This window comes from Salmo trutta, chromosome 22, assembly GCF_901001165.1.
Source record: "Salmo trutta chromosome 22, fSalTru1.1, whole genome shotgun sequence".
Lineage (NCBI taxonomy): Eukaryota > Metazoa > Chordata > Actinopteri > Salmoniformes > Salmonidae > Salmo > Salmo trutta.
The window spans coordinates 11713277-11737041 of NC_042978.1; the positions used below are offsets into that span (position 1 = coordinate 11713277).

Below are 23765 nucleotides of genomic sequence, written 5' to 3' on the forward strand. Positions count from 1 at the left end.
GATCTTATCTCGCTCTGGCTGGCCCGGCTCTCTCTCTGCTTGCATTGGGCTAGCTGTATTAGCTGCCTCACCGATAACTATGGATATGTCCCAAAAGGCACCCTATTCCCTATAAAGTGCACTACTTTTCACCAGAGCGCTACTGTATGTGCCATGGTCAAAATTAGTGCACTATATGTAGGGAATAGGTTGCCATTTGGGGCACAACCTATGTGGAGACCTGATCACTATCTATTGATCCTCAATCCATCCATGGACCAACAGAGGAAATAGAAGAGTAACAGAATCCAATATGGAGATTGCACTTATAAACATTTTATTATATTTACTAGTGCCATTTTACTCTTGTTGTTTTCAAAAAGTGAGTCATAATTGAAGTGAAGGGTAATTGAAAATCGATTAAAGCTTGTTTTAGACGCCACAAGTATTAGTAACTGAATAAAAGCAAAAAGCCATGCAACCAAAAACAACAACGCCAAATTCACGTTCCACAATACAAGAATGCAGCTAGCTGAAAGTAAATCAGGGCAAGACAATGCACTGCATACTTAGCAGGGGAAGTGTGTTTTCTTGCCCCAAAACAGGATGTCTTTCAAAGCCAAACTTTTTAGTTTTTTTTTTCAGAGGGATTCTTCTTCTTTTGCTGTCTGAGCATAGGGCCTCCTCTGTCCAGCAATGTGCTTTCAGGACCCTTGAACACACACACACACACACACACACACACACACACACACACACACACACACACACACACACACACACACACACACACACACACACACACACACACATACACACACACACACACAGGCATGCACACACTAACACACACACACACTAACACACACACACACACACACACACACATCCTTTACTGATGTCCAGCGCAGGAGATCAATTCTACCAGCCCCAGCCAAGTCCTTCTAGATCCCTGCTGTGCTCATTCCATAGAGAGGCCCCTCTACTCCTCTAGACCTTAGGAGTTGGTGCCCAGTTCCTTGCACAACCACTGCCAAGCTTTACTGGCATGGTTAACTACCCCCCTAAAAACTGATTTGTCAATGCAGCACTCATAAATAAACATTATATTAAAAGGAAAGGGTGTAGGAAACCATCATACTCAAGCCACCATACCACTCCTTGGAAATTGTGGGAAGGTACAATTTTGGTTTCTCATTGGATCTGGGAACGAAACCATCATTTTCCTGTCCGGTAAAACGGAATGTTTTGTAAACGTTCTGGGAACGGAAGTGAACATTTTGCCTGTTCTAGGAACTTTTTAGGTTGCAGGGAGGTTCTGAGAATGTTTTACTATGGTTTCCTGAAAGTTTTCCTGGGAGGTTTTATTAACGTTATGAGAACTGACATTTTATGTTATTTGAAGGTAATTAAAATGGCAAAATAACGTTCTGAAAACGTTCTCTAAATGCTGTAAATGTTTTGAATGAAATGTAAAGGTTATTTGGAGTTTTTTTTATAACTTCCTGTCACGACTTCTGCCGAAGTCGGTTCCTCTCCTTGTTCGGGCGGTGTTCGGCGGTCGATGTCACCTGTCTTCTAGCCATCGCCGATCCATTTTTCATTTTCCATTTGTTTTGTCTTGTTTTCCCACACACCTGGTTTTCATTCCCTCATTACGTGTTGTGTATTTAACCCTCTGTTCCCCCCATGTCTTTGTGTGGTATTGTTTGTTTGTAAGTGCTTGTGCACATGTCGACTGGTGCGCATCGGGTTTTGTACCCGAGTTGTTATTTTCTTGATGCCGCTGGTTTTGGAATTAAACTGCTTTGGCCTAGTTCTGCTCTCCTGCGGCTGACTTCCCTGCCACCGGTTACGCATCCCTTACACTTCCTTAAAACTTTTACTGAATGTTTTAATAACACTGCTAGCTTAGTTTAACTGTTAACACCAAGCACAGATTGGACACATGGAAATTAATTTACTTAAGACATTAACCATGCAAACACATGTATTTTTTATTGTGGCACAGCGTCAGTGGTCTTCTGTTCTCTATCCATGGAAGAAGTAGTCCACTGGGCCACCAGGATGGGGCTAGCATGCTATGTTTTTTTTTAACTCATACAAAGCTGTTAATTTTAGACTATTCAAACAGACCCCAATTTATTTTATTTGTTTCGCATTGTTGGTTGTAGGTGCGCTTGACTCAGCAGCCCTAGCAAAGTGTTCCAATGTTGAACCACTTAATGTGTCTGAAGGTAGAACTCTGCCTACCCGGCAGGCCCAGAGTGCAAATCAAGTGCACCTACAGTATATTCCTACCGCTGGCGAATCAGATAGCTCAGATCACCGTGTCTACGCAGTTTCCCCGAGCCATAGACTGTAAAAAGAATCCTCGAACGCACAGCAAAGTTGGTGCTGTGAGATTTCAAAACGTGTAAAACCATGACTTGAGAAAGACTGTCAACGAATACAACAAAGAGCTGCTGTTTTTATAAGTAAGTTCATGTTTAAGTTGTTATTCAGCACTGTCAACACTTTTATAAGCCATAAAATGCGTGTTCTCCCTACATCCACTCACACTACAACCAGCACTGCAGCTGCGATGAATGAGTATAGCAAAGTGTGCTGATAAGTTTGCGTTGTTATATTAGTGGCTTGTGTCTTTTTCAATATCGTGGAATATTTCACTTTCGCTGGTCATAGGAGTAGCAGGATGAATTGGTGCATGGGGCAGAAATAATGCAGTGCGACTTCAGTTTCGCCATCAGCTGGAAGACTGTGTCCCCTTTTCTCAGCGGAGGGAGGGAGGGAGGGAGAGCGGGGGGATGGTGAGTCGGGTGAGAGGCAGCCTCACCGCTGCTCCCTCCCCTCAGACTGACCATCAGATGCAGGCCACCAGCCCCCCCCCCCCCCCCCCAAAAAAATGCTCACTCAGCAATGCCTCACAATTAATACAACAAATGATCTATTACCAGCGTAATCATATACCTATTTTTTTATATATATAATTTCTAAATGGTCTGAGAACAACAACACTGGCAGGGCAATTCAAGCATAGCCAATATGCAGTGATAATGTATTGGGCCTATAGCCTACTGCACAAGCCTCATCGCTACATAACAGTTTTTAATTGGTTAATGTTGCATAGGCTTATGTTTTTTAAGTTGTGGTAGATCTCGGCTTGCATTTTGACTCAGAAAGTAATCTTGACTCAGAAAAGGTTGGTGACCACTGAGATAGAGGATAGAGAGAGTTTTGTTGACAATGAGAATGGAATGCATTTGTTTTTAAATAACATTCTTAGAACTTTCTTTGAACGTTACTAATGTTTTCTTTGTAGGAAACGTTATGCTGAAATACTGAAATTTGCACAGAAGAACGTTGTTTCTTAACATTCTCTGAACTATTTGAGAACATTCCCAATGTCAAACCAGCTGAAGAACGTTCATAGAACATTACCAAAAATCTAATTAAATGTAACCATGTTTGAACTTTTAGGAAACGTTCCGTTAAAGTAATGAAATACCAAGAAAATAACTTTTTTTTGTCAAGTTCCTTAAATGTGCTCAGAATATTCCAAAACTATCCTGCAACATTCCCAGATAGTTGTGGGAAGGTTGTATGCAAAACAACCAAAGGACAACCACACTCTCGCCAACCTTTAAGAAACATATGGTTCTCAGAACATTATCTGGTAGCTAGGTGGATCTTGAGCTCAATTAAAAACACCAACTACATACAAAATGTCTGAGATGAAAGTGGTATAAGAGATAGCGATTCGGACGGCTAAGACATTTTCCAAATTCTCTGAGGGGTTGCCGTGACAACGTTGGCACTACTGCACTCTTCAAAGTGAAAAATATTTGTACTTTCCAACACTCACTCACCCAATCCTGTTGTACTGTGAAACCAAAATAACTATACCCAAGAGCTGGATGCTCAGTGTCCCATCCACCCCTCAGTGGTCCCCCAGTGTCCCATCCACCCCTCAGTGTCCCATCCACCCCTCAGTGTTCCCCCAGTGTCCCATCCACCCCTCAGTGTTCCCCCAGTGTCCCATCCAACCCTCTGTGTTCCCCCAGTGTCCCATCCACCCCTCAGTGTTCCCCCAGTGTCCCATCCAACCCTCTGTGTTCCCCCAGTGTCCCATCCACCCCTCAGTGTTCCCCCAGTGTCCCATCCACCCCTCGGTGTTCCCCCAGTGTCCCATCCACCCCTCGGTGTTCCCCCAGTGTCCCATCCACCCTCGGTGTTCCCCCAGTGTCCCATCCACCCCTCGGTGTTCCCCCAGTGTCCCATCCACCCCTCTGTGTTCCCCCAGTGTCCCATCCACCCCTCGGTGTTCCCCCAGTGTCCCATCCACCCTCGGTGTTCCCCCAGTGTCCCATCCACCCCTCAGTGTTCCCCCAGTGTCCCATCCACCCCTCAGTGTTCCCCCAGTGTCCCATCCAACCCTCTGTGTTCCCCCAGTGTCCCATCCACCCCTCAGTGTTCCCCCAGTGTCCCATCCAACCCTCTGTGTTCCCCCAGTGTCCCATCCACCCCTCAGTGTTCCCCCAGTGTCCCATCCACCCCTCGGTGTTCCCCCAGTGTCCCATCCACCCCTCGGTGTTCCCCCAGTGTCCCATCCACCCTCGGTGTTCCCCCAGTGTCCCATCCACCCCTCGGTGTTCCCCCAGTGTCCCATCCACCCCTCGGTGTTCCCCCAGTGTCCCATCCACCCCTCGGTGTTCCCCCAGTGCCCCATCCACCCCTCAGTGTTCCCCCAGTGTCCCATCCACCCCTCAGTGTTCCCCCAGTGTCCCATCCACCCCTCGGTGTTCCCCCAGTGTCCCATCCACCCCTCGGTGTTCCCCTAGTGTCCCATCCACCCCTCAATGTTTCCCCAGTGTCCCATCCACCCCTCAGTGTCCCATCCACCCCTCGGTGTTCCCCCAGTGTCCCATCCACCCCTCGGTGTTCCCCTAGTGTCCCATCCACCCCTCAATGTTCCCCCAGTGTCTCATCCACCCCTCAGTGTCTCATCCACCCCTCAGTGTCCCATCCACCCCTCGGTGTTCCCCCAGTGTCCCATCTTGTCCCCCTTCTTACCTTGAGGTGAGAGAGCTGTCTCCTGTCATCTTCCAGCTGCCTCTTCTTATTCTCAATCTCTGCCTGCCTCTTCCTCTTCTCCTGTTGAAGCATAGGAAAAACACAGTCAGTATGTGGGGAGAAGACATTCAATATAAACAGTAAATAGTACGGATGGATGGATTATGAAGTAAGTTGTAGGATGGTGCTAGCAACAACACGATGGTGAGTTTGATTCCTGCATGGGCCAAATATACAGAGATAAGCTTTACCAGGCCATTTCCCCCTACTAAGTACAGAGGAAACCATATACACTCTCCTCCTAAAGAGCTCTTAACTGCAACAATTACAGACTTTGGCATGTGCTATGTTATTGACTATTAAGCTTTGGGCCCTGGGTCTGAACCCCGCCCTGTGCAACTGGGTCCTGGACTTCCTGAAGGGCCGTCCCCTGGTGGTGAAGGTAGGAAACAACACCTCCACTTCGCTGATCCTCAACACAGGGGCCCCACAAGGGTGCATGCTCAGCCCCATCCTGTACTCCCTGTTCACCCATGACTGCGTGACCACGCACGCCTCCAACTCAATCCTCAAGTTTGCAGACGACACAACAGTAGTAGGCCTGATTACCAACAATGACGAGACAGCCTACAGGGAGGAGGGTGAGGGCCCTGGCGGAGTGGTGTCAGGAAAATAACCTCTCCCTCAACGTCAACAAAACAAAGGAGCTGATCGTGGACTTTAGGAAACAGCAGAGGGAGCACGCCCCTATCCACATCGACGGGACCGCAGCGGAGAAAGTGAAAAGCTTCAAGTTCCCTCGGCGTCCACATCACTGACAGTGATGAGCCCCTCCTTCAGGCTGGATATGAGTTGTACGAAAGGACATTCTAGGCTGAACTTCGTATTGTGCTAATAAGCCATCTAATCTAAATCAACATGTGCTCTATGTTGAGAATAGAGGTTTTATAGAAATGGTTGATTCGAGGTGATAGGAACACATGGCGTGACTTTAACTGTCCTCTCTTGTGCCCTAACACGACTTGTACTTCATATTCAACCTCCCAAAAATGGATGCGCGCACACACGCACATGAACACACGCATGCAAACACACACACAGACACACACGGACGCACGCGTACACAGAAACAATGGGCCGTGCATTTCTCATTGTGACAGGGTATTATGTTTAAAAGGTCTGGCCATACTGGGCATGACTTCCTCTCTGCCCTGCCTCTCAGAGACGCCAGCTCCACAGAAATACAATACACAACCCTGCCAACTAGAGTCCAATCCGAGAGAATCCACTCGCCCCTAAACCCAGGCCTTTGTCGGGGCATAGTGGTAGGGGCTAGGGGTTGATTTGGGATTGTTCTCTTTCTATGCTGTAAAAAGCAATCACCCTAGCCGGCTGAGGGCATGCCACGTCCCTCTGTTTATCAAAGAAAAAAGTTCACTTCACTATCTGTGGCCCTATGAGAAGACCTGCAGATCACACACACACACACACACACACACACACACACACACACACACACACACACACACACACACACACACACACACACACACACACACACACACACACACACACACACACACACACACACACACACACACACACACACACACTGTCGCCTGGCTCCAACATGGTACATGGGAGAGAGAGTATATCTGCCACATCAGCACAAGCTTCATCTGAAAGCAGTGGACCGTGGTGAAGAGGAGAGAATGGTATGACCTGTCCCAACAATAGAAGGGGAAACCAAGGGCACAAGGAAGATGGCTGGCCCAGTGGCGCAGTTGGTTAAAGCACAAAGCTTACAACACAACAGCTGTGAGTTTGATTCCCACGTGGGAAGAATAACTGTATTAAGTTGCCTTAGACTTGAATATTATTATGGAAGGGAGTGGTGGGAAATGTATTGGAAGTGAGTGTTATTAGCATTGACACTTGTGATATTTACAGTGCCCATTTAAACTGTGCAGTCTGCAGCACTGGCCTTGGCTAAGTCTTTCTGTAAGTTTTGCTCATGTAGCATTCTTGAAAAGGGACAGAATGAAATTGAAAGAGAGGAGAGACAAATTGAGAGGGAGATGAAGAAATAGAGAGGTACGGCAGAGAAAAGAAATGAGGCAAAATCTTTAAAGATCGATTGATGTATGTGTGTGTGTGTGTGTGTGTGTGTGTGTGTGTGCAGATCGATTGGTGCATTAGAGGCTGCATTACCCCTCTCAGTGGCTTACTAAAACTAAAAACAAAATGGAGGGAAGTTTGAGTGTATATGTGATAGGGTTGTGTGTGTGTGTGTGTGTGTGTGTGTGTGTGTGTGTGTGTGTGTGTGTGTGTGTGTGTGTGTGTGTGTGTGTGTGTGTGTGTGTGTGTGTGTGTGTGTGTGTGTGTGTATGCAATAAAGATATAGAAAGAGAGGAAGGAGAGAGAGAGTAGAGAGAGGGGAGAGAGAGAGAGAGTCGAGAGAGGGGAGAGAGAGAGAGTCGAGAGAGAGAGAGTAGAGAGAGGGGAGAGAGAGAGTAGAAGAGGGGAGAGAGAGAGAGTTGAGAGAGAGGAGAGAGAGATAGTCAAGAGAGGGGAGAGAGAGAGAGTCGAGAGAGGGGAGAGAGAGAGTAGAGAGAGGGGAGAAAGAGAGAGTCGAGAGAGGGGAGAGAGAGAGAGTAGAGAGAGGGGAGAGAGGGAGTTGGGGGTGTCTTCGGAGGAAGACGCTGAAAGCCATGGGCTTAGGGATCAAAAGGTTTTATTTCTCCTTCCCAGTCGGTTGGCATTAATGATTAAAGCCACTAAAGAGGATACGCTCGTGGAACGCTTCGAGACGGAAATGAAAGTGGAGCAGGAAATCTCCCGTCAAATCCATCAAACCAAAACCAGTCCATCTACTACCGTATATAAACATATTAATTGCAATCGTTTCGCTGCGCGGTAATGTCGGCGTGCGCTGTGTACATTATACTGTATAGTAAGTGTTTTGGCCATGAGAGTGTAACGGTTGTGAGCCACATATGGCAGGAGGATCTCATCACTTACCGCTATAGCCTGGAGTCTCTCCTGCTGTGACAGCCCCTCAGACATCCTGCCAGAGAGAGAGAGAAAGAGAGAGGGGGGGGGGGGGGTAAGAGAGGTAGGGAGCGGGGAAGAAAGGGAGGGAGGGAGGGGCGGAGAGAGAGAGCTAGTTAACTTGCTTAACAAGAAACCCACAAGACTATTGGCCGTGAAGACATCATTCTAAGAAATAGCCAGGCCTTCCAGGTTTGTGGTCTTGGATACCATGGGTCTCTTTGCATTTAAAACATAATGAGATGGGAAAGGCCAGGTTGCATTCCTTCCACCGCTGGTTACCTTAATTACAAACGATTAACTTCATTTCACAAACAGGCATGAACAAACATCGCCCACCCTCTCCTTCTCTCGCCGTCGAATTCAAACACACAAGAGGTAAGCCAATGTTGCAAAAGCATTCATTGAAATGATTACCGGGCAGTAAGACCTAATACATCGAAAGAAGAAGGACGTGATGATACACACACTGCAGAAAGGATAGGGAGGAGGTATTTGGGATATATTATTTTTTTCACTGCATGTGACAAATAAAATGTGAAACTTGAAACACGCACACACACACACACACACACACACAGAGAGAGAGAGAGAGAGAAAGAGAGAGAGAGAAATCTGGATTTCATCCTCCAGTCTCATTGACAGTCGTAATATCTAATTCCTGCCTGTCAAGCGTTTTACTAGAGAGGAAACATATGTATGCGTCTATGCTTTCATACCTGAGGAATTCAGAGCATGTGCAGATCAGCTTTCCGACACACATTCTTTCCTGGATAAACTCCTAGTCATACTATATATGCAATACTGTATGTGTATGGTTAATTGCTGGACTATAGCTGAATTAGGTCCGTTCAATTAGTTCACATCACTGACCCCCCCGAATAAAAAACAAATACTGTAAGTAACACCTCGTGCATAGGACTCAATAGGTGGAATGAAGCCCCCCAAAAATTACGACCACACAAATCGCTGATTCATTGGCAACAGTACGACTTACCACAACCCACACAAGTTCTTTGACTTCAGAAAATATATGACCAACACCTTAAAGAAAGTATTGACTTATAAAATAGATACCATGGATAATTCTGTAGAACGTCCACCTCACACTTTCACATTTTGATATCTTTGTCGGGAAATAAGGATGCACATGAACAGTCACCAATCACCACACGAGGTAATTCCATTCATCTTACGAAACAGGAAGAAAGAAATTGGATCAAGGGTCATTGAACAAAGAAAATATTGATGTCGGGCGATAATATGCTGTAGGCCTATTGTTGACAATGTTTCTCAAGCGCATGCCTGGCTAATTGATTCCAGATATTCAGGCCACAAAAATGTGAGGCCACATATTCACACAGTCAAACACAATAAAACACATTAGCACACGGTGAATGTCATATGGTCCCACTTTAGATGAAGTGCCCAAAAAACCTACGTACAGTATTTACCTGGTACTGTAGCTTCATATGTAGATAGGTATAGTGTAATTACAGTGTAAGTAGGCTACAACTGTTGTCCAGTTTGCAGTTTGTGTTATTAGACACATTTGAATCATTATACGCATTATATTTGTAACTAAACTCAAATGAATTGTGGCCAAGTCTACCCTTACATCAGAACAATTGTTAAAGATTGCCAAACCATACAGTGTTTATATCACACTAGGGCCATTTCATCACAGCTAGTCAGGATTGGTCCTCTCTCTGGCCAGTTTGAGTTCGGCCCTGGATTCATTTGGCTCCTCCAGGTTCCAGAGGATTGATCTGCCATGCCTACTGTGCAGCAGCCCTTATCTCTACTCTCCAATTCTCATCTCTGAGAATTGTTTTTCTGCCTTTCAGCAGTCCTTATGTTGCCAAACTGTCAACTCCTAGACCCTTTGACATTTTTCTATTTGAATCAATTGGATCTATTTGAATCAACTGTCCTTCTCCTGCCAGGAGGACAGCCTCTCCTTGACCTTTCAACCCCAGAGAAAGTATAACAAAAGGACAATCTAGCCTCAAGCAGCAATGGCCAGTAGCTTAGTGTTAGCTTAGTAGAATAGGCAAGGACCAAGTTGAGTGAGTGCACTACTCAAGAGCCCTCATCTAAAGGAACGATCGACAACCGTAGCAATGCATTGTCACTCTGGGTTTCGTGTGCTAGCCAAGATGTCCGACACCGTAATGACATAATTAGATAAGTAACAGTAAGACAAGTTGAGCGTGAAATAGAGTGAGAGACAAGCTGAGGCTCAAGCTGGCTCAATATCATATTTTTTCACGATAGTTTTTTTTTTGAGGGGGAGGGTGAAAATGTAGGAATTCTTTCCTGGAGGAGACTGCAGGGGAACAGTGTCGAGAGAGAGAGAGCATCCAGCGAGAACACAGGATGCAAGGCTGCCAATGTTTCCCCTCACTTTCTCCACAGGCAGGTTGCAAAATCCCCCCGAAAAACTGCTAGACTTCCAATACCAAAATATGACATCAAGACATCATTTGTTATGAAGTCGCGGTAGGGGAAACCTCAAGCTGCACAGTGTCTCTCTCTCTCTCTCTACAACAGGGACAGTGACTCTTCATGTGCACTTACAATGCCTCACACGGCGTAATGACTGACCGCACGCCTCCTGGAAGGTCACAAGACAGACAGCCCGTCTGAGAAGCCTCAGAGCTCTGTATCAGAGCATGCGCTGATAGGAGAAGAGAGGGAGAGGAGAGGTATGCATCCCACCCAGACACCACCACCACTACCAGCACCCCTAGCACCATTCCATCCCAAACTGGGAGTGTGCTGGTCGGGAACGGCCCCCCTCTGATAGCCCCGTTTGAAAGATGAGACACACGGCATGCCATGAGGGAACGCAGGAATGCCTGGCCTGCGCTACAGCCCTACCCCGCCGGCCCCGACAACCCCTGCCACCCCAACATGTGTTTCCCATCCCCTAGGACCCCCCCCCCCCCATATAACACACACCACCTGTAAAAATATCATGCGTTTTTTCGGGGCTCCTAAGTGAAATATATTTGGCTGCTTGGCTTACAGTGGAGAATGGTGTGAGAAGCTGAGGGGGTAAGCAGAGAAAATGGAGAGCGGGTGGTTATAATTCACAACTAGGGCCTCAAGGTGAAACAGCAGAACTCAGCCTAGGACCATGTCTACCAGACATTTTCATTCGCGTAGGTACTATGTCTCGGGGGCAGAATGCTATTAGCGTGGCTCCTCTTAAATGCTACGCCAGGCTAATGCTATGTGTGGCTGTGACTGCTGGGTCCGAGTATGCAGAATTCAGCAGAGCTGCATCATGTATGGGCTATTGTCTGGGGGAAATGCCTGCTTGCTGCTGTGTGCCCAGTCAGCAGCTTTGGGCTGACAGGTCGGAGAGAGAGGGACAGGACAGGACAAAGCCATGTGCTGGCCACCATCGCTGCTGACTTATCTGAATGCTACCTATAGCACCCTCTAGGACACTGCATAAACGATGCTAGCATACACAGCGACACATGCTTTATGCCTCAGCCCCAGCTAGGCCAAATCAAAATCTGTATAAGTAAAGGCTATCCACCAATAAGTAAATGCTATCTAAATGGCGCCGGAGCAGAAGGCAGACGTTTTATGTGCCCCCAACCGATTGTTTTTTTGTTCGTAACTTATTTTTTACTAATTTTGTACATGATGTTGCCGCTACCGTTTCTTATGACTGAAAATAACTTATAGACATCAGGACTGCAATTACTTACCAGGGACTAGCAGAATTATTTTTCTTCTTTCATGACTCTGACGAGCCCGAGGCAGAGGATATACGGCTCCCTAGGGAACAGGCGTGAAGATGAGGCGGAGAAAGAGAGGCCGGAGAGCGGGCTGTGTGCTGAGAATTCGAAGGCGATCTAATAAACCCCCACTTCCCTCAATGCGCAATCTTTGGACAATAAAATCGACGAGTTATGAAAAGATTAAACTACCAATGGGACATTAAAAACTGTAACATCTTATGCTTATGGCTGAACGACGACAACATCAACATAAAACTGGCTGGTTATACGATGTACCGGCAGGATAGAACAGCAGGACAGGAAAGGACATTTTTGTATTTTTTGTAAACAACAGCTGGTGCACGATATCTAAGGAAGTCTCAAGCTATTGCTCACCTGAGGTAAAGTTTCTCATGATAAGCTGTAGACCACACTACCTACCGAGAGAGTTTTCATCTGTATTCTTTGTAGCTGTTTACATAACACCACAGTCAGAGGCTGGCACTAAGTTAGCATTGAATGAGCTGTATTCTGCAATAAGCAAACAAGAAAACGCTCACCCAGAGGCGCGCTCCTAGTAGCCGGGGACTTTAATACAGCGAAACTTAAATCAGTTTTACCAAATTTCTATCAGCATGTTAAATGTGCAACCAGAGGGAAAATAACTCTGGACCACCTATACTCCACCTATACACAGAGACTCATACAAAGCTCTCCCCCGCCCTCCATTTGGCAAATCTGACCATAATTCCATCCTCCTGATTCCTGCTTACAAGCAAAAATTAAAGTAGGAAACACCAGTTACTAGATCAATAAAAAAGTGGTCAGATGAAGCAGATGCTAAGCTACAGGACTGCTTTGCTAGCACAAACTGGAATATGTTCCAGGATTCCTCCAATGGCACTGAGGAGTACACCACATCTGTCATTGGCTTCATCAATAAGTGCATTGATGATGTCATCCCCACAGCGGCCGTACGTACATACCCCAACCAGAAGCCATGGATTACAGGCAGCATCCGCTTTCAAGGAGCGGGACTCTAACCCAGAGGCTTATAAGAAATCCCACTATGCCCTCTGACGAACCATCAAACAGGCAAAGCATCAATACAGGACTAAGATCGAGTCGTACTACACCGGCTCCGACGCTCGTCGGATGTGGCAGGGCTTGCAAACCATTACAGACCACAAAGGGAAGCACAGCCGAGAGCTGCCCAGTGACACGAGCCTACCAGACGAGCTAAACTACTTCTATGCTCGCTTTGAGCCAAATAACACTGAAACACGCATGAGAGCACCAGCTGTACCCGGAAGACTGTGTGATCACGCTCTCCACAGCCAATGTGAGAAAGACCTTTAGACAGGTCAACATTCACAAGGCTGCAGGGCCAGATGGATTACCAGGACATGTACTGCGAGCATGCGCTGACCAAGTAGCAAGTGTCTTCACTAACATTTTCAACGTCTCCCTGTCCGAGTCTGTAATACCAACATGTTTTAAGCAGACCACCATAGTGCCTGTGCCCAATAACACTAAGGTAACCTGCCTAAATGACTATCGACCCGTAGCACTCATGTCTGTAGCCATGAAGTGCTTTGAAAGGCTGGTCATGACTCACATCAACACCATCATCTCAGAAACCCTAGATCCACTCCAATTTGCACACTGCCCCAACAGATCCACAGATGATGCAGTCTCTATTGCACTCCACATTACCGTTTCCCACCTGGACAAAAGGAACACCTATGTGAGAATGCTATTCATTGACTACAGCTCAGCGTTCAACATCATAGTGCCCTCAAGGCTCATCAATAAGCTAAGGACCCCCGGACTAAACACCTCCCTCTGCAACTGGATCCTGGACTTCCTGACTAGCCTCCACCAGGTGGTAAGGGTAGGTAACAACACATCCGCCACGCTGATCCGCAACACAGGGGCCCCTCAGGGGTGCGTGCTCAGTCCCCTCCTGTACTCCCTGTTCACTCATGACTGCACGGCCAGGTACCACTCCAACACCATCATTAAATTTGCCGATGACACCGACAACAATGAGACAGCCTATAGGGAGGAGGTCAGAGACCTGGTCATGTGGTGCCAGGACAACAACCTCTCCCTCAACGTGATCAAGACAAAGGAGATGATTGTGGACTACAGGAAAAAGAGGACCGAGCACGCCCCCATTCTCATCGATGGGGCTGCAGTGGAGCGGGTTGAGAGTTTCAAGTTCCTTGGTGTCCACATCACCAACAAACTAACATGGTCCAAGCACACCAAGACAGTCGTGAAGTGGGCACGACAAAACCTGTTCCCCCTCAGGAGACTGAAAATATTTGGCATGGGTCCTCAGATCCTCAAAAGGTTCTACAGCTGCACCATCGAGAGCATCCTGACTGGTTGCATCACTGTCTGATATGGCAACTGCTCGGACTCTGACCGCAAGGCACTACAGATGGTAGTGCGAACGGCCCAGTACATCACTGGGGCCAAGCTGCCATCCAGGACCTCTATACCAGGCGGTGTCAGAGGAAGGCCCTAAAATTGTCAAAGACTCCAGCCATCCTAGTCATAGACTGTTCTCTCTGCTACCGCACGGCAAGCAGTACCGGAGTGCCAAGTCCTGGTCCAAGAGGCTTCTAAACAGCTTCTACCCCCAAGCCATAAGACTCCTGACCATCTAGTCAAATGGCTACCCCCAGACTATTTGCATTGCCCCCCCCCCCTTAACTCTACCTACATGTATATACTACCTCAAACAACTGGTGCCCGTGTACATTGACTCTGTACCGGCACCCCCCTGTATATTGTTATTTTTACTTGTTAATTTTATCTCTTATTCTTCTCCGTATTTTTTGGAAACTGCACTGTTGGTTAGGGGCTCGTAAGTAAGCATTTCACTATAAGGTATTCGGCGCATGTGACTAATGAAATTTGATTTGATATCCACCAATAAGTAAAGGCTATTCTCCAATAAGTAAAGGCTATCTACCAATAAGTAAAGGCTATTTACCAATAAGTAAAGGCTATTTACCAATAAGTAAAGGCTATCTACCAATAAGTAAAGGCTATCTACCAATAAGTAAAGGCTATCTACCAATAAGTAAAGGCTATTTACCAATAAGTAAAGGCTATCTACCAATAAGTAAAGGCTATTTACCAATAAGTAAAGGCTATTTACCAATAAGTAAAGGCTATCTACCAATAAGTAAAGGCTATCTACCAATAAGTAAAGGCTATCTACCAATAAGTAAAGGCTATCTACCAATAAGTAAAGGCTATCTACCAATAAGTAAAGGCTATCTACCAATAAGTAAAGGCTATCTACCAATAAGTATAAGCTATCCACCAATCTGTACAGGCTATGCTCAGAGGTTTGATGGAGGCTGTTTGAGTGGCATAATCAGGAGATGAACTAATCAATCTGTGCAGAAACATTCAGAGGGTTACTGGTGGGTCAAAGAGCAGAGGTGAGTCTATTCTGCAAATTAACAATCTAGCCAGGATTTTGTTTTGTTTTTTCAGCTGCAGTACTGAGTCAGTGCATACTTTGAATGTTCGGAATTCTCCAAAATGAAGATCATATGTCTTGGAGCATTCACAAGCTAATTCTCTCACTGTCACGTGTGCATTTTAATGAAGCACAAACAACGGCAGGGGGGTTTGGTCAGGCCTCAAAGAAGAGATTGTTCCCCTTCCACAGAAACTGCTTCGTTTTCATGAAAAATGTCCCCTTATAAATATTTCATAAATGCGTAAATTGTTACGTTGCACAATATTAGCCCTTGAAACTTTTTGTCATTAGCGATAGGATGATAAATGTATCAATATGGGGCCAGACAAAATGCATGTGGTAAATCTCTGTGGAATGTTAAGACATCCAGCATCAACACATTTGGCTCTAATGCCTGGGGGTATTGCAGACTACTGGCCCCCTTAACTCATGAATACTGACCATAAACTGGTACATCATGCCCTTTTTATTTCACATTTTTATTTCATTTAAAGGTTTATCATTTTTTAGTTGAACATTTCATTGGAAGTGAATCGGAGGTGTGCTGTGACCTGGTGGTCAGAGAGGACTCTGAGGGTTTGAACAGTGAGCTGGGTGATCAAATGGGTCTAGCCCAACACACAGCTCTGGTATAAGATAGGTGGTGTGTGTGTCTGTGTGTGTGTGTGTGTGTGTGTGTGTGTGTGTGTGTGTGTGTGTGTGTGTGTGTGTGTGTGTGTGTGTGTGTGTGTGTGTGTGTGTGTGTGAGTAATGTACATGTTTTACACACAGATCTCATATTACTGTGTTGATTCATTTTTGTATTTTTTAATATTGATGTCACAAATGTATCATTTGTACAGTGCTTTATAAAAAAAATATATATTTGTTACATTTGACTGTGTAAAACCTAGCAGTAGTACTTCGTCGGGGCATGGACTCTACAAGGTGTCAAAAGCGTTTCACAAGGATGCTGGCCCATGTTGACTCCCATGCTTCCCACATCTGTGTCAAGTTGTCTGCATGACCTTTGGGTGGTGGACCATCGATATATACAAGAAACTGTTGAGGGTGAAAAACCCAGCAGCGTTGCAGTTCTTGACACACTCAAACCGGTGCGCCTTGCACCTACTACCATACCCCGTTCAAAGGCACTTAAATATTTTGTCTTGCCCATTCACCCTCTGAATGGCACACATACACAATCCATGTCTCATTTGTCTCAGGGATTAAAAATCCTTCTTTAAATCTGTCTCCTCCACTTCATCTACACTGACTGACTGAAGTGGATTTAACAGGTAACGTCAATAAGGGATCATAGCTTTCACCTGGATTCACCTGGTCAGACTGTCATAGAAAGAGCAGGTGTTCCTAATGTTTTGTTCACTCAGTGTATATTCCATGGGTATTTTCAAACTACTCTGATTACACATATTGTGAAATTCTATGTGGTATTAGATCTTGGTTTTACTTCAGTTGGAGGTGTGGTAGTGTTGCCTGTGTGTTGTTGTATCATTATTGTTTATGCTTAGGCCAATGCTATCATCCTCCATGCCATCTCCTCTCTGGCCCCTGGAAGTTTGGCAATCCAGGATGCATTGCACATCGCGGAATTCTACTCCTTGGGAAAACTGCAGGCTTTTCAAGGATTCCAATTTCTCTCGGAATCAGTGATGCCGTACTAAGTAGGATATACTCGAGTCTAGTCTTGGTGAGGGCAAGGACAATGACACAGTTCTGAGTGTCGGGAAATAAAAAAAAAGTATTTGAAATATGTCAGGTCAGCTTGATTAGATTAGGCAGGTAAAAATTTCAAAGGAAATGGGGAAATTAGTGAGCGCAGGTGCCGAGTCACTTCAAATACTGAGAGATGTGTTCCGCATTGCTGATGTAGTCAGGGGATTTGGAGTGAGCTTGGTGCTTATTCTGAGTGCGTCATAATAACAATACGGAAACCAACGCATAAACCAAACCGTTTCCTCGACAAGATATTTAGCAAAATATGACAGAAAGATGAAGTAACTGTCAGAGTAAATGTAGAATCAGTGCAGAGGAACCCAGGCTCACTAGCAACGTAATAATACACAGTGATCGAGCCATGAAGCCTGCTACTATTTTCCACTTTTATCTGAATTCAGAGATGGAATAACTATAATTACTTTTCCTCTTGACATTTCCTTTGTCGCTTTTGGATTGAGCCCATTTCACACTGATCACCATTCCTCTGACACAATATATCTTTACTTATAAAAAAAAACCAGCTCATTGAGAATATGGAATCTGAGACATCTATTCTGTATTCCCAAAGAAATGACATCAGACACACAAATGAACTGCAGCAGATGTTCTTCCTCTCAGGCGGAGAGAATGTCTAGATGGGCCAGCTTATTTTACTCTCCTCCTGTTACCACTGTTACAGATGTAGGATCTTAATTTGAGGCTGTTTGCTACAGCAGGAAAACAATCCTGCAGCAACAGGTCATTTTTATTATTATGTGGATTATAATTATTAATGGACATTTTTGTAAGGATTGAAAGAAAATAAAACGTAAGGGAAAATCAAGCCTTTTTAAACCTCAAATACACTACATGTTTTACATTTCCTGCATAAGATCCTACACCTGTAGGTAATTTCATGCTCTTCACTTCTAGGCCATACACTCCTAGAAAAAAGGGTTCCAAAAGGCTTCTTTGCGGAGGGATAGGGTTCTACCAAGAACCATTTTCATCTAAGAACAAGGGTTCTTTATAAGACAAATGGTTCTACCTAGAACCTTAAATGTCCAAATAACCTTTTTCGGAAGAAAGGGTTATTTGATGATTCTTTGGAAGGTAAGAAGGATTCTTTGGAAGGCAAGAAGGATTCTTTGTAACTCTTCTGAATCTGAATAAGCTTTTTATTGTACTGTTTCTTGTGACTAAGCATTAGTGTTTACCTCATTGTTCAAACTTTAACATCAGGAGTATGAGTAATCAGATAAGTTTAAAAAGATATGTGTGAGAATGTTTTAAACTGTAGCTACATGTACAGTTGAAGTCAGAAGTTTACATACACCTTAGCCAAATACATTTAAACTCAGTTTTTCACAATTCCTGACATTTAATCCTAGTAAAAATTCCCTGTCTTATGTCAGTTAGGATCACCACTTTATTTTACTCGCTTAGCTTCATAATTTCACCTGATCACTTCTCCTCGCATGGTTCGGTCGAATCATTTAGATTGCCGCTGTCGCTTGTTAGCCTGCTACTAAGACCACATAGCACCTTGCACTTGATATAAAGATGCCCGCTGGCAACCCCAAAAAATGTTTTACACTACAAGACCATAGTGCTTGCCTATGAAACAGCAAGAGGAACTGAATTGCCACTCCCTACCTTCAGGCTATGCTCAAACCCTACAACCCAACCTGAGCACTCCGTTCTGCCACTTCTGGTCTCTTGGCCGTCCCACCCCTATGGGAGATTAGCTCCTGCTTAGCACAGTCAAAATGATTCTCTGTCCTGGCACCATGAAAACGTCAGAAACCCTACCTCAAAAATAAGACATCTCAGCTCCCACCTCCCCTTATTGTTGAAAAATGTCATTATTATGACTGTGATATGTGGTTGTCCCACCTAGCTATCTTAAGATGAATGCACTAACTGTAAGTCGCTCTGGATAAGAGTGTCTGCTAAATGACTAAAATGTAAATGACAAAATCAAATGGCGAGGACATTTGCTAGTACTGTAGCAAGCTATCAATGTGCATGATATCTAACATGCAGAGCGTGGGTAGGGGAAAAAAACATGAAACTCCGATGCGCATTCTGACTGAGTGACAGCAAACTCGTCTCTGCCCGCTAGAAGTTGAGCACACGCAGACACAAACCCCTCCTCGCACTGATCCTAATCTGCAGCTTTTTTGTCTAAAAACACGCAGGGAGATAGGTATTTTAGCCTTCCCTGTAGCTCAGTTGGTAGAGCATGGTGTTTGCAACGCCAGGGTTGTGGGTTCGATTTCCACGGGGGGCCAGCACAGAAAAAAAAAATGAATGAAATGTATGCATTCACTACTGTAAGTCGCTCTGGATAAGAGCGTCTGCTAAATGACTTAAACGTAAATGTATTTTTCCAACATCTATGAAGGCATATTAAAACCTTTTTGGGTTTTCCGATCACGAGTATCATCCAATCCAATCCAACTATCAACTGTCAATTTACGGATACGATTAGTAATACGAGTACAGCCAGATCGGCACACCCCTGAGCACACCCATCACTATCCTGATAAAAATATTTTTCAATATCTGTGTTTTTGCATGTACATCGATTGGTTGATTAATCTTATGCTACTCAAAGATAAATAGCAAACCTTTTTCAAAACTAATCCAATCTGTTAGATTTATTGCACCCATTACTGAGATGGTTGTTCCAATTTAGATTATCCTCATTCATCACTACCCTGGCATGCATTTTGATGGCAGTTTTCTGGTGATTAAAAGTTCCAATTGTTAGATATCCTCACTCTGGCTGGATTCCAATAGGAATTACACATCAGTGAGCATAATGTGACTTGCAGGCCTGATGTGGCCTGTAAACCAAGAGTTTCGTATCACCAATGTGTTATGTTATAACTAGGCCCTCAAAGAAAGGCCTGAGGATATACACTATATATACAAAAGTATGTGGACACCCCAGACCCGTTGCTGACAGGTGTATAAAATCAACTACACAGCCATGGAATCGCCATAGAGAAACAGTGGAAGTCGAATGACCTTACTGAAGAGCTCAGAGACTTTCAATGTGGCACCATCATAGGAGACAACCTTTCCAACAAGTCAGTTCGACAAATATATGCCCTGCTAGAGCTGCCCCGGTCAACTGTAAGTGCTGTTATTGTGAAGTGGAAACGTTTAGGAGCAACAATGGCTCAGCCGCAATGTGGTAGGCCAAACAAGCTCACAGAACGGGACCACTGAGTGCTGAAGCGCGTACCGTGTAAAAATCATCTGTCCTCGGTTGCAACACTCACTACCGAGTTACAAACTGCCTCTGGAAGCAACCTCAGCATAATAACTATTATTCGGGAGCTTCATGAAATGGGTTTCCATGGCCGAGCAGCTGCACATAAGCCTAAGATCACCATGTGCAATGCCAAGCGTAGGCTGGAGTGGCGTAAAGCTCGCCACCATTGGACTCTGGAGCACTGGAAACGAGTTCTCTGGACTGATGAATCACGCTTCACCATCTGGCAGTCTGATGGACGAATCTGGGTTTGGCGGATGCCAGGAGAACCATTCATAGAAGGTTCTAAGAAATCCCTTAAAAAATATAAAAGTGTTCTCGGTAGAGCAATTCATAGAGGGTTCTAGGAAGAACCTTTAGAGCAGCGAACTGTTGGGTCGCGGGTGTCTGAGTAAAATAATTACAAAGAAATACTCCAGTCTGAACTTAAACGACTTAAACCAGGTAGAAAATGTGTAGAAATGATAATGTACATAAATATTTGTATAATTTCATCTCAGAAAAAAATATAGAGCTATTAGCAGGGCTATTTTGGTTGATTTTGTCCTCTCAAAACAGTGAGGTATTAATATTCTTCGTCAAGAAAATGGGCAAAATGTTCTTATTCACAATGAAAGTTGTGTTGTTCCCTTGTCATATAATTGTTACATTTAATATGAATACAGCATTAACAATAGTTTTCAAGATTGTATTTCGCAGATTATTTTTTGTGGTATATTCGGTCGCGACTGAGACAACCTGGTTCAATTTGGGTCCCGAGCCAAAACCAGTTGAGAAGCACTGCTTTAGAGGACAAAAGGGTTCTTGGTAGAACCCTTCAGAGGGTTTTAGGCAGAACCCTTCAGTGAGGGATCTAGGTAGAACAAACCGAAGAAGCCTATATGGTTGTACTTAGCACATTTTTTCTGAGTGTACACTTCATTGGTCAGACGTTCTGTTGTCAAAGCAGGGCTGAGTATGTCTTACCGATGATGTCAAGTCCAAAAAGCAAAACAAAACATGTAGATGACAAAGAACAGCTCTGAGGCTTCATGTTCGACACCACTGTCCCTCGCAATGACAGGAATGATTCTGCAGTGTCGGCAAAGGGCAGCTCTAAAGAGCCTGATTCGTCCAGAGTGCTAGTCTGCAGTGTAATGCAATCGAGGCCAACGGGCATCCTGTCCCTCATCACATGGAGTGTGGGACACAGACACAGTGACAGACTGGGTGGGGTCACATCATGCAGACCGACAACAAACCAATAAAAAAGAAGAGCTTGCGGTTTTTTCTATCCCCAAACACAACACTGGGGCACTTCCTCCAACACCCTCTACAAGCAGCCAAAGAAGGGAGGGGCATGGAGTCAGACCACCACTAGTCTCAAGACATTTCCTGCCCTGCTGAGAATAGGGTGGAGTACTTGCACTGAATACTCATAAATCTACTCTTTATTTGGGTTGGTAATATAGCACATTTTAGTGTCCTTTTGACTTATTACAGCTTATCTGGTCCTACACAATCATAGTTCAGCTACTGGAAATATGGTAAGCCATTATGGTGCCCTTGCTGATTTCAAAACCTAACAACAACAACGATGAAAGAAGAGAAACCGAGACAGACGGTGATGTAACACCATTTACTAGACTCATGGGGAAGGTGTGTCACGGTGTTGTGGCTGCTATTGTCTGTGCACTCTGTACCTACACTTAGAAAAAAGGTGCTGTCTAGAACCTAAAAGGGTTCTTCGGCTGTCCCCATAGAACCCTTTTGGGTTCCATGTAGGACCCTTTCCACAGAGGGTTCTATATGGAACCCAAAAGGGTTCTACGTGGACAGACAAAAAAAACTATTGGAATCCTTTTTTCTAAGAGTGTAGGCTAGTCTTGCATAATTCTTGAAACTTCCAAGGTTTTTCATAAAATCCCAGTTTGAGGATTCTGAAAATCAGGAGTGAATGAACAGGAAAATAATGCTTCAACTGGAAATCATTCAGCTTGGATTTCTGAAAAAAAACAGGAAACTTTGGGAAAGTATCCAGAATTTTGCAACCCTGCTGGCCTGCCTTCCTCCCCTAGCCCGACCACCGTCTCCCTGGACAATGGAGGCTCCAACTCTGACTCAAACCCTCACCAGGCTAATGGGGCGTGCCCTGATAAGGTCCACACAGATAAATAATCCCAGTGCAATAAAACCATGAGGAAATGTCACTGCTGACAAGTTCAGGGCTCAGAGATGATTATCTTAACCTTTTAGCATAAAGACCAAGGAGGGGAAAATACAAATAAAACATCTCAAAACTTTTGCTGATGGATGAATCTGCAGCCTGGCTCTGAGCAGATTACAGGGTGCCTTTTGTAAACAAAAAAGGGATGCGTTGAAATTCCTACACTCCCAAATCAGACCCGGTTGTCACAATATTTGATGTTTTACTATTGTGTATTTCTAAATCAAATTCTTACCATTCCAAAATGCTCTTGAATGCTTTTGTCTAGAAATAGTTACAATTGTGTGTTTAGGAAGAGTTTCTCTTCTGCTTGTTGTTTAATCTCAAAGTTTGGCGATCGATGAATCTGTACTTACGTGTGGGTTTCCTTGGTCTCATCCTGTTTGGACAACAGGATGGGGTGAGACACTGTGAGCCATTAGAGTAGGCACTAAAAGTCCATTTGCAGCCACATACATTAGTGAGAAACACACAGGAAACAGCCTTCTGAGTGTGACAATACATTTAAATGTCATGTGAATGAATGAATATAACAAAAATATAATACTCTAACGTATACCGTATGATAAAATAGATGAACATTTGACAGATATAGCAACAATAAGGGCACAAATCCACACTACATACTAAACACATGCATATCAACCATTATCATATCGTCACATAAATAGCACATAGACATCCTCAGATTAATTATGCATATTGTTGTAATCATAATCATAATTTGGGAATTGACACAAAATGTGTCTATATGTAAACATATTCAGTAGGCTATAAAGTATTAATAGACAATGACTTCACAGTAAGACACTAATACAGTAGACATACAAAATTGACCGAAATCTAAATTTAAAATGTGTACAAAAAATGCAATCATGTATTTCCTCAAGACTTGGATTAAACTAACCAAGGCTATTGTTCATCATTACACTTTGCCTAACTAGGCTGCTTTGTACATTTCCATGGCCATGGAAGTAATGTCCAATGTCTTAAGACAAACATCTCTTTTCATGAATATTGCTCAGTCTTTGAGCCCCAGAGAAACAGCTCATATCACACCTTTCACTGCTTTTTGTCCCTCAGAGAATGTCTTATTTAGCAGGAATGCAAGATGACTGAATACAGTCCCCATGATCTTTCACGGAGCAACAAGGGCTGAAAAGGAATAGACCTTTAATCACTTCCACCATTCTATTTGTATCATTGTTATCATCTTACACTAAA

The 23765-nt window shown here is 44.4% G+C and overlaps 1 protein-coding gene across 5 annotated transcripts in view; it reads right to left on the reverse strand.

Moving 5' to 3' along the window:
- palm1a (paralemmin 1a) overlaps window positions 1–23765 on the reverse strand; it is a 64994-nt gene that overhangs the window by 26252 nt on the left and 14977 nt on the right. For all 5 annotated transcript variants that reach the window (XM_029706594.1, XM_029706593.1, XM_029706595.1 and 2 more), the window contains exons 2-3: window positions 8074–8119; window positions 5053–5133 (exon numbers count right to left, since the gene is read on the reverse strand). In XM_029706594.1, the coding sequence (XP_029562454.1) occupies window positions 5053–5133; window positions 8074–8119 (127 nt within the window). The remainder of the gene's footprint in view (window positions 1–5052; window positions 5134–8073; window positions 8120–23765) is intronic.